This window comes from Rhinolophus hipposideros, assembly GCF_964194185.1.
Source record: "Rhinolophus hipposideros genome assembly, chromosome: 9".
Taxonomy (NCBI): Eukaryota; Metazoa; Chordata; class Mammalia; order Chiroptera; family Rhinolophidae; genus Rhinolophus; species Rhinolophus hipposideros.
Window position 1 is genome coordinate 9,153,430 of NC_138055.1, and position 14,323 is coordinate 9,167,752.

Here is a 14,323-nt window from a genome sequence, read left to right on the forward strand (position 1 = left end):
TTTTTAAAAATACCAATGCATGGTAGGACCCGAGATTCTGATTTAATTGTTTTGGGTGTGACCTGGCATTTTTTGGTTTGTTTTTAATTACCCAAGGATTGTACTGAGGCTAGGGTGGAGAGGCCCTGGGGCTATGCAGCGCATCACCAAGCACCCTAGGGAGGGAAGGAGCCAGAGCAGCAGTGGCCAGTTGCCCAGGGCAGTGATGGGATGACGGGGCTGCCTACGTCCCCGCTTGAAGAGGGATGTGTCACAATCCTGAGGATCTGAGAAGGCTATGAAGACGTGTCTGACCCACAGGAATCACATCTTGTCACCCAGCCTCTAAGGCTTCGAACACACACACATACACGTACCAGTCTGGGTTAGTGACTTGCCCCAAACGGCTAATATGGGCTCCCAGTGCCATGATACTTGATTCTAATTGTCAGTTCTGCCTGTCTGTTCTCAGGGCTGAGTTGGGGACCTCACCCAATTTCTGGCAGAGCAGCCTCAGGGAAGGGTGCAGAGCGATCCATCCCTGCTCCAGGGGGTGTTTCCCTGCCTTCTCTGGAACACGGCAGATTGAGGGAACCGGCATCAACAGCAGCCATCAATTCTTGGGTGCGCTTTTGTGTGCAAGGGTGGTGCTTTGGACGTTACAAGAGTGTCTTATTTAATCATCAGAACAATACTTGTGTGGTGGAAGTTGTTATTAAGTAAATTGCACAGGATGTGAGGGACAGGCCTAGGCTGTGGAATCATTCAGACCTGGGTCCTAATCCCAGGTCCATCCTTCACTCGCTGTGACCTTGGCAGGTCATGTTCTCAGCCTCAGTCTCCTCATCTGTAAGAGCTGATGGGATTTACTTCCTTGAGAGAGGATTAAATGGAAATCGTGCACAGAAAAACGCAGTGTGTCACCTAGAGTAAGTGCTGAAAACTTCGGTTGTTGTGATTTCAGGCAGGAGAAAGGAAAGGAGGCAAAGAATAGGTAATTTCCCCCCCTTTGTGAAAGTGGATTCTTTATTTCGAGTACAGAAAATAAAGCTATCTTTTGGGCAGCTGTTCCAGTTTTGTCCAAAATAATTTATTTGCCAGCCTTACAAAAAATACGTTGGCAAGAGAAAAATCGGTCCTGTAGGAGCAGGCAAGCTCACCTTCCTTCTGGCAGCTCCCCTGGGACCAAGCTACAGAGTGGAGGGTAGGCTGAGGGCCCCCCAAGCACAGGGTGGATCCAAAGGGGAAAAGGGCTGGAAATGGAGGACTATCCTGAGTCCTCCTTGCCGTGGGGGCTGACCCAGCAGGCACCAAGGCACTTGTAGGCAAAGGCTGGAAAACCCCACCACTCGGGAGGGGTGAGGGCTGTGTCCTGGGAGGACAAGGTGGGAGGGAGGGGACGCTGAGGACTGTCAGGGAGGAGCCACCAGCTCAGTCAGTCTCTGAGGCAAGGCTCCTGGGCCGGGGCTGAGGGGGCATAGCTGGGGGAGTGGATGCCCTGCCTGAAGCTTCAGGGCCCCCTCCCTCCTCTGTGGCCGTCCCCAGGTCCACCTGTGCAGGCATACTCAGAGAGACTGGGCTGGGAGAGGGTGGACCGGGGGAGGCCTGGCTGGGGGAGGCTGGTGAACGCCGACTCTGGCGCCGGGCAGGCTGGGGGGGCATGGGGGGCAATGGGGGTGGCACTGTGGGGGCTCGGAGGCTGCTGCCAACCAGACGGCGGGGCAGAGCCCGGGGGGTCACAGGGCTGCCAGAGCCAGGGGGCAGGGGTGGGGCTGGAGGGGAGGAGCGGGTGCTGGAGACCTGGGGGGGTGGCATGTTGGGCCGGGCTGGTGCTGGGCGCTTGGCTGGAGAGAAAGGAAAGGGGCAGTTAGGTGTCCATACTGTCTGTGGCAAATCCACCAAGTTTACCCCACCTCAGGCCCTTTGCACCTGCTTTTCCTTCTGCCAGGAGCAGTTTCCATGGCTGGCTCTTCATCACTCAGGCCTCTCTCCATGTTCCTTCCCACGCTCAGCTAGAGTACTCCCTGACCCTGACCCAGTGACTGTCACATTTTCCACTATGTGTTCTCCACAGGACCTGTTGCTCTCTGAAATGATCTTGCCAGTTTTTATTTGGCTGCTTGTTTTCCCCACTGGAACGTAAACTCAGTGAGGCCACCTTGTGTGTGGTTGACTAGCACGGAGCTGAGCACGGAGCAGGTGTTCAGTACACACTTATCGGATGAAGCAATGCCGCCTGTTCCGAAACTTGCGTCTGGCTCCCTGCCTCTTGAAGCCCAGCAGAACTACTACGCCGCCCCGGCTCAGAGATCCCACTGCACAGCTCTGACCTCGAGAGGCAGTTAAAGGGCGGGGTGGGGTCAGCAGGTCTGGACTCTGATCCCAGCTCTGCCTCTGCCCACTAGGGGATTGGGCAAATCACTTGCTCTCCTGGGCCCTCAGTTTCCTCATGGTAAGATGGGATGAGCGCCGCAACCTCCAAGGGCGGATGTGAGGACCAGCTCAGGTGATGCCGTGACAGTCCTTCAACATGGGCTCCAGTGAGCAAGTATCCCACTTGCCCCCCATACCGGAAAGGTGGCTAGACGCACGCTCCTGCATGAAGCTCCCTGGGCAGCCCACCAGCTCCTACTGGTCCGGAGGCTCTTGCAGCTGCTCCCTCTACTTCTGGCTCTACACTGTATATCCAGGCGGAAAACTCTAGAGCCTCTTGGGCTGAGCGGGGCCTCACAAGTGTCCTAGTCACCCTGGCAGACTTCCCACCTGAACCCTCAGCTTCCTACCTGCCTGGCTTTTGGCCAAGTCAACAGGCAAGTGTACCAAAGGGCTCAGGAGGAGGCCCTCGGTCACCTCCCACCACCAGCACCACCACCTCCCCTCCCTCATTGTCCTGTGAAGACTCTATACTCCTTCACTCTGTCACCTCTGGGCTTCTGGAGGGACTGGACTCCACTGCTCCCCACGCTTAATGGCCAACCTTTATCAAGCATTTACTATATGAGCGAGGCAGCACCATTTAATTGTCCAAATAGCCTGACAAGGCAGGTGCAGTTATTGTTCTATTACACAGAGGAAGAAACTGAGGCGTGAACAGGCGAAGTCACGTGCCCAAGGTCACAGAGCTGGGATCTGCACCCAGAGTGTCAGGCAGCCAACCTGAATTCCTGGCCTCCCCTGGCCGCCTAGAAACGGGATGGTCTGGATTGCCCACCCTCATCCCTGCCCTCCGTCTCCCTTCTCTTCCCACGACCAACTCACTCCTCCGAGCCATGTCCTCTGTTGGGGCAGCTGCCTCCGGGGAGCTCCTACTGACCTTGGGGGAAGCTGGTCTGAGGGGTGCCTCAGACTCTGTCCTGTGAGGGAAGGAGAGGGTCAGGGTCAGCTTTGGGCATCTCCCAAAAATCTCCTGGAATCTTGGGGAGACTCCAGGCCAACAGGCAGAGTTTGGGTTCTTCACCTGTAGCTGGGCCTGGCATCTGTCCCCGGACTAGAAACCCCTGGGAAGACACTTCTGGCATTGGCCAGGATTTGCATCCCATGAGCCCCTGGCTGTGGTGTGACACTGCGACAGTGTCCATGGTTCCCCATGGGGCCAGGATGGCAGGGAGAAAGCAGGGCCTCTCCTCTGCCTCAGCTCTCAGCCTCCACGCCATCTTGATGGGATGCTCGAGCCACGAGAAGCCAGAGTGGATGAGGAGTAGAGGGGAGGCCATGACTCATTCCTGGATCCTTCCAGGTCTCTGCTCAAATGGCTCCTCCTCGGGGACACTTTTCTGACCCCACGGCTAAAGCAGCGCCGCACTCAGATTCCCGACCCTGCTCTATTCTCCTTTATGGCACGCACTGCCTGACATTATATTGTGCGTTTACCGGTGTACTTGTTGATTCCACCCCCAGGAAAACAAGCTCTAAGGATAGCATTCGTCTGTCTTGCTCATCTGAGGAAATTCATGGTTTGGACCCCAGCAGTCTGTGACAACTGAACAATACCTGCTTGGTGTGGAGGCAACATGGTACCATGCAGCCTTTCCAGATTTAAAGTATCAAAGAGAAGAATGGAAGGTATTTACAAATTCTAAAATGATCAGTTCCCTAGATTCCTAAATCTCCAGGACCTGAAACAGTGCCTGGCACATAACACGTGCTCAGGAAATAGCCATACTACGAACGAGGAAATACATCAGAGGCTGAGAGGAATATCGCCTCTGGGTCTCCACCCCACCTACTCCAAACTGGCAAACCTGGAATTTGGGATGGAAATACAGTAATTACATTTCCTGAAATGCTACTGGAAGCCCTGAGAGATGGTGCCTTGGGGTGGGCACCTTGGGGCCAGGACAGAAGCCATTCATATCTGTCAGTCCTTACCTTTCCTTGGTAACCACTGAGGTTGGGGTGGGGGCTGGAGCTGGGGCGGTGACCGGGGTGGGCACAGCAATGGCTGGAAGGTCCTCAGCGGCCAGCTTGTCGCTGACCTTGTCCTGGGGGGCAGGGCCTGAGAATAGGCCTGACACATTGAAGTTGATATCTGCAGAGAGAAGAGAGCAGGTCTCAGCTTTCAGAGCTGCCACCAGCCTCCACCGCTCAGCCAGTGCCAGGACCACTTTCCCCTCTCCCCTGACAATGTCTGGACCATATTCAGGTGCCCGCTCCCATGGGAGCCTCACAACAATCCCACCAGGCAGGCAGGCAGACAGGATCATCCCCATTTCACAGATGAGACACTGAGGCTCAGAGTGGAGAAGCAATTTCCTCCAGGCTGTGTGGTGAGTTTGTGGAGCTCCCAGGGACTGAAGCTGGTCTGAAGGGGCAGAGGGTCCCCCAGGGGGCACATGTACACAGGAAGGAGCTTCACCTCCAGGGAAGAGGGTGTCTGCGTTTTGTATCAGAGCCTCCACCACGCCCACCACCTGGATGGACGACACTGACGCTGCACCCAGCTGGGCCTGGTCCCTGGTACGAAAGGGAGGGCAAGTGAGTCATCATCGAGCAACGTCTTAGTGACTGCAACTCTCTGGCCCTGTGCTGGCCCCTGGGAACACAAGGATCAGTGATGCCGAGTCCCTGTTCTCAAAAGTTCACAGACCACTGTGGACGGCAAACATGTCGCTCGCACACCAAATTCTTCCCTTCCTTCACCCACCACAGGCATCACCAGTGTCATGGCAACTTTGCGCACAATTCTCGAATCTGGGCCGCCTCTACTAAATAGCTGCACTCAGCAAATGAATGAAATCTTTTGCCCAGTCATGGCCAGGGGAGTAATAATGACCCCTCGCATATGACAGCAATTCACAGTTTGTAAAACATTTCTCCATGCACTATCTCATTTAATTCCCAAAGCAAAAATCTTCAGAGTTTGTATCATTTCTCTCTAATTTACAGATGAGGAAATGGAGGTCGAGAGTGACTTCCTAAGACCCATCTTTGGAAGGTGGGGTGGGGCTAGAACCAGATCTCGGGCTCCAGCCTCCCGAGCACCCCATTACCCAGAATGCCTATCTCCAAAGCCTTGAGGGTACATGAACCCTTCCGGCTGCCCCTCACAGCAGCCATGAGAATAGGAGCCGCTCAACCCACTCCAAGGCCCGGGGGAAAAACACGCAGAAGACGGTTGGGGTGGGGACTGCTACCTTCCCCCCAGCCTCGGCCCCTCACCCTTCTTTCTCAGGGGGCCACAGCAGGTTGGGCCCCAGGACGATGGCGATGTTACTGGGTGTCATCTTGTTCACCTCCTGATCCTCAGCCAGCCGTGCCAGGAACTTCATGAGGTACCTCGGGAGACAGGGAGGTGGGCTTGGGTCACGGGCGGGGCATCGAACACCCACCAACACCCACTGATGCCCCCGAGACCTGAGACTTTCCCAGCCTGCGGTTTCCAGAGTGTGGTCAAGACACCACACAGGCTGGTTTTAAAAATTGTAATAGTTAAATCAGCTGACCTACTGAGTGCCACCGACGTGTCAGGTACTGAGCTACGTTGAGAATCTCCCAGCCACCCTATGGAGTAGGGACTGTTAGACTCTTGTGTTTTCTAGCCTAGGCACAGAGAGATCAAGTCACCTGCCCAGGGCCACACAGTGGCAGAGGTGGCATTTGAAGCCAGGTGGTGTGGCTTCAAAGGTTCAAGGTATATGTTTAGTTCAATGTGTAGTATTAAAAAATATGACTAGTACATCTAAGCTGTGTTTTCAGAAATATTGCTTAGGACAAAGAGGCAGGACTCAAATCCAGGCCCAGTAGAGCCAGACTTTTGGAGTCCCAGGGGCTGGCTTGGGGCTCACCTGAGGTTATTGAAGTTCTCTTGGGGCAGGCGGCTGCACACCTCTTGGAGCGCCTCTAGCCGCGCTCCCGGCTCCTTCAGGCTGGGGAGGGGAACAGAACTGGTGAGCCAGCCCAGGGGGGCACCTCTGCATCCTGGGCTTCCCCAACACCCCCCATCCTAAGCCTCACCTGGCTGCCCGCATCCAATCGTCATAGAGGTCAAAGGTCATCAGGGGCTCCGGCAGTTCCCGCAGATAAGACTTGAGGGCACCTGCAGTGGTGGTGGTGGGGGCTCAGATGCAGCCCCCAAATCCCCACCTCCACCCCAGTACCCAACTCTCTCCATCTGTTAGGAGCCTCTGGCCCTTGTTCATTTTTTTGGGCCATGGACCTTTTAGAAAAAATGCTGAAGGCTAGTGATCTTGTTCCCAGAAAACCGTACATCATAACACCCACTTTAAGGACCCCTATGTCTCCTCAGCAGTTTATCAGGCCTCAAACCAAACTGTCACGGATCATTTCAGGCAGCTGTAGCAGAGATTTGGGGGACGCCCTCCACCCAGGACTCCTTGGAGCAGGCACCTGCCACGGCGTGGGGGTCGGAGCAGAACTCCTGCAGGCTCTGGGGGTCCGAGGCCATCATCTGCTTGAGGCGTTTCAGCACTGAGGCCCCGGCGGCCAGACGGAAGAGGCCCTGGGGTGCGAGAGGGAGCGGGGGGCGGGGTCAAGGAGGGGTGAGCAGAGCAGGAGGCCCTGGCTCGCTAGTGGCCTGGGGTAGGCAGCTGGACCTTACTGGGCCTCTGCCCCCTGGCCTGACAGGCGGAGCAGACACCAGTGTCCATGCACTGTCTCAACTCTCAAGGTCTAGGATTCTGAGCAAAGGGGGAAGTGGGGAGGGGCTGGGAGAAAGGTGTCTGGTTACACATGGAAGAGAGAAAGGAGGCCTCACAGGCCAGTCAAGAAGCCTCAGTCTGTCTTTGAGTTCCGCCTACTAAGGGTCTGTCCTCAGGAAAGCAGCCGAGGGACTAGCAAGGTATGGCTGGAGGGTAGCGTGAGGTGGTGACAGACCCTGAGTCCCTGGCTTCACTGCCACCTTCTCATATGCCACTGGGCACGTCTACCTCTTGACCTCTGTCTCCCCCTGTTAAATGGAGCCACTGACGGCTCCCTCCAAGGTTACTGGGATAATTAACTTCCTCAATGCAAAGGCTTATAGCACAGCGCCCAGCCCACGGAAGAATCACTATGTGGCTACGTGGGAGGTGGTGTCCCTTCAGCAACAGGAGGCCATGCCTTCTCCCGGGACCTGTGTTCTAACGGTGGGATTACAGGCACAGCACAGGCAGTATGGGGACGGTTTGGGAAGAACCGAGGGCCCAGATGCGCCCTCCCCACTGGCCCCAGTGGGTCCTACCTCTTCCTTTACACCCTCAGAAAGCAGCATCAGGACGCAGGCCTCCATGGGCAGGGCAATGTCCCGGCCCAGCTCTTGCAGGTGAGCTCCCAGAGACACCCCATACACCCTGGAGAAGGGGGCGGCCGTCATCGAGGGGGAGGGGTCTGCAGGGACGAGACAGATCAGCGGCCCAGGGTCCTCCCACCCATGGTCAGCCAGGGGCACCCCCCAGACATCCTCAAGGGACTACAGCTTTGGCCAATGGTACCACCCCTCCCACCCGACCATCCATGCCACACATCCTGAAATCGTCTAACACAGCTCTCGAGTCTGCTCACCTCTACTGCTTCCACCCCCGTCCAAGCCACCGTCACTTCCCTTCTGCCTCCTACCAGGTCTCCCGGCTCCAGTCCTACCCACCTCATTCCATCTTCCTCACAGCAGCCAGAGCCATCTCTCCATCACAAATCTCAGTGAGCCCTCCCCTGCTCAGAACTCATCTATGGCTCCCTATTGCTTTTCATGATGGAGTGCAAGCTTCTTAACATGCCCTGAGCACAGGGGGGGTCAGGGGTCTGGGGTGGGGGCCCACCTGTGTCCCCACCTGATTGGCTGTGGTTCTCCCTCAGCTCAGCCAGGGCCGTGTCCAGCGAGCTCAGAGATTTGCGATGGTAGTCGGCCTGAATCTCCATGAGCTGTGGGGACAAGGGGCACCCCCGGGGGGAGTGGGGGAAGCTGAACCTTGCATGGGGTCCACAAGAGCAGACCCCTCCTTCCCACTATTTTGCAGGAGGTCCCTGGCTCTGGTGTCCACCCTGGGTGGTTAGAGCCCAATCTTGGACTCACATGGATAAAGTAGTTGGCATATGTGTCCTCCTTGGTGGCAAAGTGGTACAGGTCAGCCAAGTACTCGTCCTTGGGGACAGAGAGAGAAGGGCTTACACCAGTCAGGTTGGGGCAGAGGGGAGCGGTTAGTGACATGCCCAAGCTGTATGTGCAGGATCCCAGCCAGCTCTCTGCCAAGATTTGCATTTGGGGACAGCTCACAGGAAACCCCTCAAACTCTCGAGGGGCCTTTACAGCTTCTAGTCCTCCCTTCCAGTGCCTTGTGTTATGCACCATTTATTCATTCACCATTCATTCATTCACTCACTTACAAATACACCAAGACCCCAGTGAGCAGAGCAAGTCTCTGCCTCCCGGGTGTTATGTGCATGGTGTACACAGAAGAAGCTATAAGGTGATGGCTTAGTACACAGACCTTGGAGCCTGACTGCCTGGTTTCAAAGCTCAGCTCTGCTGCTTCCTACTTATATGGCCGTGGGCAAGCCCCATCACCTCAATGAGCTTCAGTTTCCTCATGTGTGAAACGAGGACAGTACTCACCCCTGCCACCCCCACACATCCAGGGATCCCCACGTGCGCCCTCACCTTGCACAGCTCCACCTTCTTCTTTAGCTCCTCCTCCTCTTCCTTCAGCGTCTCCACCTTGTTGGCCGTAGCGGTGTGGCTGTAACTGCCTGGTCCACCGCCCAGGCCCTGACCGCTGCCCGAGTTCTTAGCTGCCTGGCTGAGCCTGGGGACGATCCCAAGGTGGGGTGGTCACTGTCCCCATTGCCTGTCCAGGCCAAGTGTCCCCTCCATATGCCTGACCCACACAGCATTTTGGGATTTATAGAGGAAAATCCCAGAGCTCCACGGGGAGGGGCGGGGGTGAGTGCTCACGGGCGCCGCCTAGTGGTAGGCGTGGCGGTCACAACCCCTCCCCCCCAGTTCCAGGGTAGAGAGTAGGGGCCTTCCTGCCATCCGGTGATTTTGGAGGGTTGTTTTGGAGGGTTAGTTACGGCCATTCCAGGCTTTGGGGTCACTCCCAGCTGGCACAAGCACGTGCACACACACGCACAGAGGCACCCTCGCATGTACCACTATATGTGTTCCTAAGAACCAGACGTGCATAAGTACACACTCTGTTCCCAGTAGGCTGTGCAGTAGGACACACTCTGTCGTCCTAGTGTGGGAAGCACCTTGAGGCTGTGTGGGAAGCCCCTTGAGGCTCTGTGGCCACCTCTGTGGGCTGACCTAGGCATGGACCCACCCAGACTCTGTGGCTCCCACCTGCTCTTGAGGGTGTTCCAGTCTGACACCAGCTTCTGCAGGCTTTTCTTGTGCTTGAGTATGGCTGGCAGCTCCTCCTGGAGGCAGGTGTGGGGAGGGAGAAAACCAGTGAGCTGGGGAGGTGGGAGCTAGAGGCTGGGGAAGCTGGGGGCAGGGCGTAGGGTCACCTCACTCAGCCTGCTGAGTGGCTGCAGGACATCCCTCTCCAGGGTCATCTCAAACTCGGCCAGGATGCGGGCCAGCTGGTTCTGAATGGCACAGCTCATCTCCAAGGCCTTCCTGTGGACACGTCACCCAGTGGGTCCCGGCTGCAGCAGCGCCTCACCCCAATCTGGAAACAATAGGTGGAGCACCCTCCCTTCCCATTGCCTCTGGCCCCTTGTGTCTCTACTTCATCTTCGCTGAGCCAACACTCTCCCAGGCCTGGCTGCCCTCACTGATCTGGACACTGTCCCCAGCCCAGACCCTCTCTCCAGCTTGGTCACCCTTCTACTGTGGCTGCCCTCCCTGCCCGGACCCCCTCCCAGCCCAGATCCCTCCTTGGCATCTCCAGGTGAAGGCTGAGGCCCCTGTCCATGCTCACCCCATGCTGGAATCAGGGTCCAGCTCCTTGAAGCTCTCAGCCATTGTGGTGGACAGAGCCATGAGGGGAAGCTTCTTCTGCAGGGAGGGGCAGGGCCGGCTGTGAGCTTGAGTGCCCATGCTTTGCCCACTGGGCCTCCCTTCACCCTGCCCTAGCCCATGGCATGGGCGTGGACAGGGGACGAGGGGACCCAGGAGGGCCGCAGTCACAAGTAAGAGTGGAAGCAGGATGATGACAAGGTATGGTGGGAGTGACCTCTCCCTGGGACCATGTACAGAACTTCCACCCATCTGGGGTCCCCTTTCTTCCTCCCAGAAGCCACTTGATTGGGTTAGAATAAATGACCAAGTCCCATCACAGACTGGAAAACTAAAAACAGCGGGCTCGCCAAGGTCACACAGTTGGAGAGGGAATGGAAGAGCTGGAATGGGACTGGCTGTCCCCTGCCCCAGGGCACATGTGGCTGACCCAGCCACTGCGGAGCCTGGCTCAAACCCTCCACAGCTCCTATTGCTGCCCCTCCCCACCAGAGCTCTGGCCACATTGAATTGTTGACTGATTCCAAAATATGCCTGACCCATTCCTACCTATTTTTGGAGAATACCAGCTTTGTTCAGATACCAGGGTTCAAATCTCAGTTATGCAACCTACTAGCTGTGTGACATTAAGTGAGTCACTTTACCTCTCTAAGTCTCCATTTCCTCATCTGTATAAGCGCTAATAAAGGGAATCTCCTCCTAGGGTAGTTGTCAGCATTGAATGAGGCAATGCATTGACACATCTTAGCAACAGATGAGCAGTAATCAGTCCATAAATACTGGCTGTTGATTAATACCAGTGAGTATCACTATCACTCAAAATCCAGCTCCAATGCCACTTCCTTCAGGAAGCCCTCACAGACTGCCCCAATGGAGAGGGCCTGCTCAGGTCTAAGACTTGACTGGACAGAGAAGTTCAGGTGCAGTCAGAGGTCTGGCCTTGGCTCAGGAGATTGGTGTGTGTGTGTGTGTGTGCGTGCGTGTGTGTGTGTGTGTGTGTGTTGGGGGGGAGGGCATGGTCAAGAAGGTGATGTGAGGTGGACAGGTGGCTCAGTTGGTTAGAGCGTGAGCTCTGGGCAACGGGGCTGCCGGTTCGATTCCCACATGGGCCAGCGAGCTGCACCCTCTGCAATTAGAATGAAATGAATGAGCTGCCGCTCAGCTCCTGGGTAGCCAGATGGCTCAGTAGGTTGGAGTGCGTCCTCTCAACCACAAGGTTGCCGGTTCAACTCCTGCAAGGGATGGTGGGCTGTGCCCCCTGAACTAACAATGGGAGACTGGACCTAGAGCTGAGCTGCGCCCTCCACAACTAAGATTGAAAGGACAACAACTTGACTTGGATGGAGCTGATGAGTTCTGGGAAAAACACATGACTGTTCCCCAATAAGAAGTCCTGGAAATACACACAGTTCCCCAATAAAGTCCTATACCCCTTCCCCAAAAAAATATTTTTAAAAAATGGTTAAAAGAAAAAAGGTGATGGGGAAGACATAGGGATTATGAGTGGGGTGCTGAAGGACGGGGGCTTGGGACAGAGCAGTCTTCACTCTCCTGGGGCCAGTGGCTCGGACTGGCAGGGAAACTCCAGCCCCGACCTCACTCCCCCATTGGACAGAGGTGTCCTGCCCAGGACCCCTCCTCCTTGGAACCCCCACTCACCACCCGCTTGTCCATATCTGCCCCACTCTGGCCCTGCAGACAGGCCTGCAGTCGCTTGTGGACATTGTGGGCTGCTCGCTTGGCTGGCTCCAGCCGCTGCTCCACCTGGGAGGGAGCAAGGGGGTTATGGATGCCTGGTTGTTGTTCCCTATACCCCACTACCCTATTCTTTCTTCCCCACAGCAGGAACCACCTTTCTCTTCCCTCTTCCTGGGGACTCCATGGCCAACAGCTTGGGGAATGACTCAAGCCGGGCCCCCGGTTGGCACCCCCGCCCGGCCCTCTGCTGACAGCCTGCACAGGCCTGCCTTGCCACCCGTGGCTGGCCCGCCCAGGCATGTACCTGCTGCAGATCCTCACCCAGGAACTCAGCCGTCTCCGGGGTGCTGTGGGGGGTGGGGGAGAGAGAGCTTCTGCTGAGCTGGTCCAGCTTAGGAACACTCCTGCCCCCCCAACAGGGCACCTGGACCCTAGTTGCTTCCAGTGCCCCTCCCAGTTGGGGCCCGCCCTGGGTGGCCCGCCCGCCTGCCTCCTGCCTCATCCCAGTCGGAGCACATTCCATGGGGGTGGCAATAGGATACATGGCTTTTTCCTCCTCCACCCAGGGCTGTGTTCTGTAAGAGGACTTCTGAAAGAGGGCGGACAAAATCGAAGGAGGACTGTGGGAGGCACCCCAGGACCCAGCCTGTCTCCTGCTGACCCTGGGGAGAGGAGGCCTGGGCTGGCCCCAAGAACGGGAAGTGTTTGAGCTCAGACTCTGGGGCTGTCAGTCACATAGGACTCTGCACCTAATGGGGGCAGGCCCTGGGCCCCTGCCTGGGGACACAGGGAGACACTGTGGCCTGACTGCCCAGGCCCACACAAGCATCTGTGCCAGTGTGAGACTAGAACCAGGTCTCTGGATCCTGGGCCCATCCCCTGGGAAATCCCAATGTAGAGGGAAGAGGAAAGAAGACAGGCCCAGGGAGCTCCCCAAACTTCCGTCCTCCCCTCCACCAGCTCTGAGTGTGGGTACAGGGAGGCCTAGGGAGGTGTCCACCTGAGGCTGGGAAAGGAGAAGCAGGACAGAGAAGCAGAAGGCCTCCGGGCGGGTGGAGGAGGGGCACACAGCAGGAGAGGGGCAGGACCCAGTCTCCTTCCCTCCCCCAAGGTCTGGGGCCCTGACCGCCCCTCCCCCCAGACAACCAGAGATGGTTAACTGTCCCCATTGTACAGAGGGGACAAATGAGGCTAGGAAGGAGCGTTCACTCAGAGGCTCATGGAGTCAGAGAAGACTCAGCATCCTTGATCCTCCCTGCACCCCCCTTCGATCAGGGGTGAGGGTTCCTCTTCGCCCCAAAGCTAGCGCCTTTCCCTCCAGCTCTGGCTGGGAGGTGCGGGTGGCATTCAGAGGGGAGGAAGAGCCGCAGGGCTCAGGCTAGTCAGAGGGTAGCTGTCCAGCTGCCCTCAGCCTCCCCGACCCCTCCGCCTTCCCTCGGGTCATGTGGGGGTGAGCCTAAGGCTGGAAGGGATGGGGTGGGCACTCACCGTCCCAAGCTGCCCGTCTGGGCCAGCTGCCGCATGCGATGCAGCTGCCTCTTCATCATCTTGGGGGAGGACTGGAGGCTGCAGGGTCACGGTAGGGGTCGAGGGCCGGCAGCCCCCGGCCCAGCCTGCCTCTGCCTGCAGCGCTCTCGCCCCGGATGGGTGGGCGGCGCTCTCCGCTTCCTGGGCCAGCGCGCTCCCGCTCGCTCCCGCCTCCCCGCTCGCGGCTCCGCCCCCGGCCCCCAGGTCACTCCTCTATCCAAGTTTGAGTTCTCGCTCTCCCAGTCTTCCGGGACCCCCACGGCCCTGGGCCCGTCCCCGCGAAAGTCTGTCGGCCGGCCGCCGGGCTGTCCACAGGTTGTGTGCGCAGCTCCTCCCCGTCCGCCCCGCCCAGTCCCGGTGGCGGGAAGCAGGTAAGCCCGCTCCTGCCACTGCGCCTGCCCCGGGTTCCTGCCCCACCCACCGACCTGCCAGCCCTGATTATAAATAACCTTTACACCCTTCTCAAAGGAAAAGAGGGTTCCATGCTTCGGAGGCAGAGGCCAAGACAGGCCCGTCTGGGCCTGCCAAAGGCTGCTCCGGACCCCCTCCTCAAAGGACCGCCTGGCCTGCTCCCCTGCTGGATGACTGGCTGGGGGCTTTGGCTTCCTGGGGCCACCCTGCTTCTGTGTGCCCTTGGACAAGTCCCTGGAACTCTGGACTTGCTGTCTCTAATGGCCCGATGCGCCAGCTGTCCCGGCCCTGCTCGACGCAGAGTGGATACCC

The 14,323-nt window shown here is 57.5% G+C and overlaps 1 protein-coding gene across 1 annotated transcript; it reads right to left on the reverse strand.

The window, feature by feature from the left end:
* Positions 1 to 990: 990 nt before the first annotated feature.
* SH3BP1 (SH3 domain binding protein 1) lies at positions 991 to 13,718 on the reverse strand. The gene is made up of 18 exons (XM_081059947.1): positions 13,562 to 13,718; positions 12,378 to 12,420; positions 12,035 to 12,139; positions 10,338 to 10,414; positions 9,922 to 10,033; positions 9,755 to 9,831; positions 9,071 to 9,215; positions 8,486 to 8,554; positions 8,244 to 8,334; positions 7,658 to 7,803; positions 6,826 to 6,937; positions 6,433 to 6,514; positions 6,264 to 6,344; positions 5,638 to 5,754; positions 4,835 to 4,932; positions 4,348 to 4,507; positions 3,238 to 3,332; positions 991 to 1,823 (listed from the first exon to the last, which is right to left on the reverse strand). Exons 1-18 carry the CDS (start codon positions 13,618 to 13,620, stop codon positions 1,411 to 1,413), a joined length of 2,082 nt encoding a protein of 693 aa, XP_080916073.1. The 5' UTR covers positions 13,621 to 13,718; the 3' UTR covers positions 991 to 1,410.
* Between the last annotated feature and the right edge of the window lie 605 nt (positions 13,719 to 14,323).

Bases quoted from the DNA above. Each gene is read 5' to 3' on its own strand.
- SH3BP1 (XM_081059947.1), bottom strand. From the start codon at position 13,620: ATGATGAAGAGGCAGCTGCATCGCATGCGGCAGCTGGCCCAGACGGGC. The intron at 12,140-12,377 runs GTACATGCCTGG...GCTCCCTCCCAG, and splicing joins TGGGTGAGGATCTGCAGCAG to GTGGAGCAGCGGCTGGAGCC. The intron at 8,335-8,485 runs GTGAGTCCAAGA...TTGTCCCCACAG, and splicing joins ATGCCAACTACTTTATCCAT to CTCATGGAGATTCAGGCCGA.